Source organism: Lactuca sativa, chromosome 1 (assembly GCF_002870075.4).
Source record: "Lactuca sativa cultivar Salinas chromosome 1, Lsat_Salinas_v11, whole genome shotgun sequence".
In the NCBI taxonomy this organism is placed as follows: Eukaryota; Viridiplantae; Streptophyta; class Magnoliopsida; order Asterales; family Asteraceae; genus Lactuca; species Lactuca sativa.
In genome coordinates this window covers 121153918-121160196 of record NC_056623.2, presented here as the reverse complement: position 1 = coordinate 121160196, position 6279 = coordinate 121153918, and the positions used below count along the sequence as shown (strand labels likewise).

At 35.6% G+C, this 6279-nt stretch overlaps 1 protein-coding gene across 1 annotated transcript; it reads left to right on the top strand.

Moving 5' to 3' along the window:
• The first annotated feature begins 1362 nt into the window (after positions 1–1362).
• Positions 1363–3252, top strand: LOC111917375 (UDP-glycosyltransferase 85C2). Its single transcript, XM_023913067.3, has 2 exons — positions 1363–1871; positions 2073–3252. Exons 1-2 carry the CDS (start codon positions 1376–1378, stop codon positions 3017–3019), a joined length of 1443 nt encoding a protein of 480 aa, XP_023768835.1. The 5' UTR covers positions 1363–1375; the 3' UTR covers positions 3020–3252.
• The last annotated feature ends 3027 nt before the right edge of the window (positions 3253–6279 follow it).

The window sequence follows — 6279 nt, the reverse complement described above, 5'->3', positions numbered from 1 at the left end:
TCTTTCCGATTTAGAAGAATTTAAAGGTAATAACAAAATATTTAATTTTTTCTTCCACTTCTTTCAAACCCAAGAGCACAAAAAACAACTTTATTTTCTTTTTCTTTTTATATATATATATATATATATATATATATATATATATATATATATATATATATATATATATATATATATATATATATATTCTCCTTATTTTCTTTACTCTTCTTTTCTTATTTGTGCTTATTTTCTTTACTCTTCTTTTCTTATTTGTGCTACAACTTGTGAAAAAATGTCACATATCACATATGGCCGAGGAAGGAGCATGTAAACATCTACGAGCTATGATCCAGACCGAGCTATGATCCAGACATGATTAATTAGTGGAAAATAAAAGCGTTTGACCTACTACATAAGAGGGGTAGAGGTATAAAATAACGCCGATGATTTATAACTTATATTTATATATAGATTAATTGTTTTGTTCTGTAGGAACAGTAACTGTTTCTTATTGGACCTTTATTTATTTATCTATTTATTTATTTTGAATAGTAAAGGTTTCTACTTCAAACTCCGGCAACAATTGTTTGTCATGTTAATACATTTGGTCCCATGTTCTTTAAGGTTATATTATCTGGCTATAATAATTTCTACAACTTGACAGTTTTGGTCCATATTCTAATATTAATCACAATAAGTAATAATATTTTCTACAACTTGACAGTTTTGGTATCTTCTTTGATATTATTTTTCGTTTTCCAGCATCTAACCACCATAGTTTCTATATTTTATCAATTTTTGTCCATTTTCTACAACTTGACACTTTTGGTCAATTCTCTAATGTTAATTACAGTAAGTCATAATATTTTTCTATAACTTGACTATTTTGATCCCTTCTCTAATATTAATTTTCGTTTTTCAACATCTAACCACCATAGTTTCTATATTTTCTCCACTTTGGTCACTTATGCATATTCTAAAAAATTGTTCCATAAACAAACACGAACTGTGAAATCTGAAACAACCAAGAAAATAATAAAAAAATTTCCCGATCCCTAGCAACGTACGCGAGGGCACACCCTCTAGTTTATTAGTTTACAAGAGAAGTGTTGGTACATGGTTCGCAAATATACGTATAAATATCAAGAAAATTTTTAATTTGATTATGAAATCGTGTGCCAGCTGCCAACAAAAAATATTTTATACTTCAGTTATGAAATTATTATATTATTAATATTATAAAACGTGTTTTATAAAATATTGTGCTTCGGTGAGAGCAGATTTCGAATCCATACAAACACAATATCATCACCTAATCACTTCTCGTCTCCCTATATAATAACCCTCGGCTACGCATTATCATAAAACTTACACACCTATAGACATTTATAAGATGGAAACAGTACTGGTGAAAACTGAAAGCAAGCCACATGTAGTGTTCGTACCATATCCAGCACAGAGCCACATTAAGTGCATGCTGAAACTAGCAAGGCTACTGCACCACAAGGGTGGCCTGGACATAACCTTCGTCAACACCGAGGTTAACCACAGGCAGTTACTCGAGTCCGGAGGGCCAAACTCTCTTGATGGTGAACCAGGGTTCCAGTTCGAGACCATTCCCGATGGTGTTCCCGAGGGTACACCAAACTTCATGTATGCAGTCACTGCCTCTATTCTAGTCAACTTCTTGGATCCCTTTCTTGACCTTATGCGAAGGTTAAAGAATCCAGGTACTTGTATTCTTGCTGATGGTATGATGCCTTTCACCGTTGAAGCTGCTGAGCAGCTTAAACTCCCGATCATCCATTTTTGGACTTTTGCTGCTTGTGCTTTCATGGGATATTACCAAGCTCCAGTTCTAATTGAGAAAGGACTTATCCCATTTAAAGGTTAGCTTGTTAGCTCCCTACATTTCTCAAGCAAATTATAAAAATCTTGAAGTTGATATTGTTGTTTATACGTGTATATAAGAAAATAAGGACGAAGAATCGTAAGTGGTAGTTTACTTTTGTTTAGAAAATGTTTACTTATCTGTTGATTATATATTATAACTTATTTGTTTACGTAACTAAGATTTGCTAATGTTTCAGATGAAAGTTGCTTCACCAATGGGTATCTTGACACTGTAATTGATTCGATTCCGGGATTAGAAGGGTTCCGTTTAAAGGACCTTCCGGGTTATATTAGAACCACAAACCCAAATGATGATTCCTATAATTATGTCGTTGAGTGCGTAAAGGCAACTAGGAGGGTCTCAAACATGATCATTCACACATTTGAGGAGTTAGAGTCAACCGTCATCAAAGTTTTCACATCGATGATTCCTCATGTGTATACGATTGGACCATTGGAGTTGCTTCTAAATCCAATACAACTTGAAGAAGAAACAAAGAAGTTGGATATTAAGGGCTACAGTCTCTGGAAAGAAGAAGATGGGTGCCTTAAATGGCTGGAATCAAAGGAACCACATTCGGTGGTTTATGTCAATTTTGGAAGCTTAATATCAGTGTCTTTAGAACAGTTGCTAGAGTTTGGTTGGGGACTTGCTAATAGCAACCATTATTTTCTTTGGATCATCAGACCTGATTTGGTTATTGGTGAGTCTGCTTCCTTTCCTCGTGAACTCCAAGAGCTGATTAATGAGAGAGGCTTTATCGCAAGCTGGTGTTCCCAGGAAGAAGTGTTGAAGCACCCTTCAATTGGTGGCTTCTTGACTCACTGTGGGTGGGGTTCAACCATTGAGAGCTTAACAGCTGGGGTCCCCATGCTATGTTGGCCATTTTTATGGGACCAACTAACTAATTGCAGGCAAATGTGCATGGAATGGGAAGTTGGCATGGAGATCGATCATAAGGTGAACAGGGATGAAGTGGAGAGGCTTACGAAGGAGTTGATTGGAGGAGACAAGGGTAAACGCATAAGGAGCAAGGCTCAGGAGTGGAAGAAAAAGATTGAAATTGCAACTGGTCCGAAAGGCTCATCTTCATTGAATATTGAGAAGCTTGCCAACGACATTATTATGTTTCCAAGAAAGTAGCTACCAGAAACTTGCTAAAGTTCCATGTTTTTGTTTTTAATTTTGCATAGCTCTTTTATTTTTTTCATAAAGCGTAAAAGGGGTAAATTGGAATTTGGTTGTAAGATGTATTTGCATTAGAGTCAAATTCAAAATTATTTCAGTTCTATTTATGCTATACGATGTCGTCCACATTGAAAATGATGATTTTTAACCCGTTAATATTACATTTCGAGTTAGGTTTTCTTATAAAATCACATCGAGATGTATAATTGAGAAAAAATGTATGAAATTTTGCGAGGGTATAAAAGTTAATTGAGTGGTTGAAGGAAATTATTCTTATAAATTTTTTTTTTGTTCGTAGTTCCATTAAGTTTTAGAGGTTATGATAAAATATCATCGGCCATTCTAATCTATATAGACAATATGCGTTTCATCACAGTCTTAAATCACTACTCCGAATAGTAGAACGATTGTGAGATTTTGGGTGATCAAATTATTTAGAAGTAACATGCAAAGTGAAATATAAGAATAAATAATTGAAAAAGATAGTATAATACTCATAAATAATTCTTTATTATTCATTCAACAAAATTAATTACATATATCTTGTTACAAAGCTTCAAACTATTAACTATCTACTAAAACTAATTTCATCTATCAAGTCAATGCTCCTAGCATGCTAGGGCTCAAAGCCTTTGTTAACGGATCTACATAATTGTCTTCTGATGATACTTGCTTCACCAGAAGATTCCCTTCTTCAATCCTATGTCTGATGTAGTGGACTTTCTATCAATTCCATTTATTATCACATAACAGTTCTATTGGCTCTTGAATGGTCGCGACTACTTTGAGATCTCCGATTTAATTCTTCAACCAAGCCGCTTGCTTCGATGTCTCACTTGCTGTGATGTACTTTGACTCAGAAGTAAAGTCATCTATCATTGACTGCTTGAAAGTCTTCCACGTCACCGCTCCACTATTGAATAAGAAAACTCAACCATATTAAGAACAAAAGTTGTCAAGATTAGTTTGAAATGTGACCTCACTGTAATCACTCATACTTAACTTATTGTTACTTCCAAGGACTAGGAAGATATATTTTTTTCTTTGGAAATACGAGAGAATGTTCATGACCGTTATCCTTTGGGCACTACCAGGATTTGCTTGAAATTTACTAACAATGCTCAAAGCATAATACATGTGACAAACGTCAAATTCTGGTCAAGTCAAAGTCAAACAAAGTCAACAAGTCAAACCGGTCAACTCAGTTAACCCTTGTATACTAGGGTTTACGTTATGTAATATCTATACAACTCGCTATTCTAATGAGAAATCATCAATTGAAAAGTTCGTATATCTAGATTTCCTTAACCTAAATCTGTGGTAAGTAATGAACCAAACCAATAAAACAATGTTGCATACTCATCGGGATTGTGTAGGACCCTTAAACATGGCTTAACAGGGTTTACGGACCTTGTGTTGCGAATCCGGACACTCAAAAATGTCACAAACGAAACCTCTCTCAATTGTTTTCACACTATCTCTCTCTGTATGAGAAATCTCTCCAAGTATGTGAAATTTCTCCCAAATTTCTTTCTGTATGAGAAATCTCTCCAAGTATGTGAAATCCCTCCCAAATCTATCTCGAAATCTCTCTGAACTTCTAAAAATCACTCGGGGAATCCCGACCCTCGAATTTAACGAAAACAGCTCCAAAACGGAAGTCTACGCGAAAAACAGCCTTAAGGAGCCGAAACTCCTCTTAGGAACAGAACCCTCTTAGGAGCCGAACCTCTTAGAGTCGAACCTCCTTAGAACCGAAACCCTCTCAACCGAAATGGACCGAGCACTCGGTCTATTTCGGTCCTATAATCATGCTGAACCGAGACCTGACTTTCGGCTCATCCCTTCCTACCTTCGGTTCGAGAGGACTCCACCTTCTGTCCGAGGAGCGAGCCTGCGCAGCCGAACCCCTCCACTCTCGGTTCCTCTTCTACTGTCGGTTCCCATGCATAACCAAGCTTAACCATCGGTCCTATGCTCCCTAGGAGCCGAACCGTCGCACCTTCGGCCTGAATTTCGGAATTTCGCATTTTTGCCTGTTTTTAATTATTTTAACGTGGGATTTTTGCCCAAACTTGTATTTTCACATTACAAACCCTAAATATTCATATTTTAACTATAATTTGTGGAAAATCCTTGCCTAAGAATAAAATCTAATTGGTGAGATATTTAGGTGGAGTGTTGACTTATCCTTTGGACAAGGACACAAGCAACCTCCCCATACCTTCATAGTACAACCCCAGTTACTATTACACCATACCTAGTCATTCCATAGTACTTTTCCCACCATTTTGCAGCCACACACTTGGTCAAGAGCTGGAAAACACTCCCCTCTCCTCACATTACTCAATTTTTCCACCAAGTGACAACTTCATTCTCTCTCACTTCCTCTCTCTAGATTTTGAGATTCAAGGCTTGTTTCCAAGCTTTCCTTCCACATTTGGTATGTATCTTCCTCCTACACTTATATATTCTATTATCTTTCATCCAAATCATAGAATGCTTACACAAATATCATCATATTTGTGTTAGATCTTCAAATCTTCAAGCACCTCCCAAGTGTTCATGAGTTGAACACTTCTTTTCTCCATCATCCATCTACTGAAATCACTCAATATGAGTTCATACCCCTATCTTTTCATGTTTTCTTAACTTTTAAGGGGGGGGGGGGAATACAAGTTAAAACACCAAGAACATAACTAAACTCATCCAACAGCTTTCATCAGAAAAGTTTAACTCCATTCACGGACAGTTTTGGTCAGCTTAAACATTTTAGTTTTCGAAAATGTATTAGAGGCAAATATTTCAGGTTTATACCTTTAAAATGACTACTTGCACATGTTCATACGATTTTTCCAAAATTTATGGCGATTTTTACAAAACTGCCTATCACTATAGGTACAATTCCGGACCAGTCTTTGAATATAGACATTTTCACACAAGTTAGACACATCTAAAAATCATGATAAAATTTATGAAAAACTAGACATACTTTATAAACTCCCAGATTTTACGGGTTCAGTTTTTAACTTCGTATGAGTTTTCTGTGATTTTTCCAAAACAGTGCAGAAATGTTAAAAACAAGTTGACATCTTACAACTTTCATCACACTTTGCAACATGTTGAGAAAAGTGTTAATCTTTGATGGTTTCATATTTTACCTATGTTATCTGTTGTGGAATATTTATATAAACGGAAATACTCAATGATTAGTA

Bases quoted from the DNA above. Each gene is read 5' to 3' on its own strand.
- LOC111917375 (XM_023913067.3), top strand. From the start codon at position 1,376: ATGGAAACAGTACTGGTGAAAACTGAAAGCAAGCCACATGTAGTGTTC. The intron at 1,872-2,072 runs GTTAGCTTGTTA...CTAATGTTTCAG, and splicing joins AGGACTTATCCCATTTAAAG to ATGAAAGTTGCTTCACCAAT.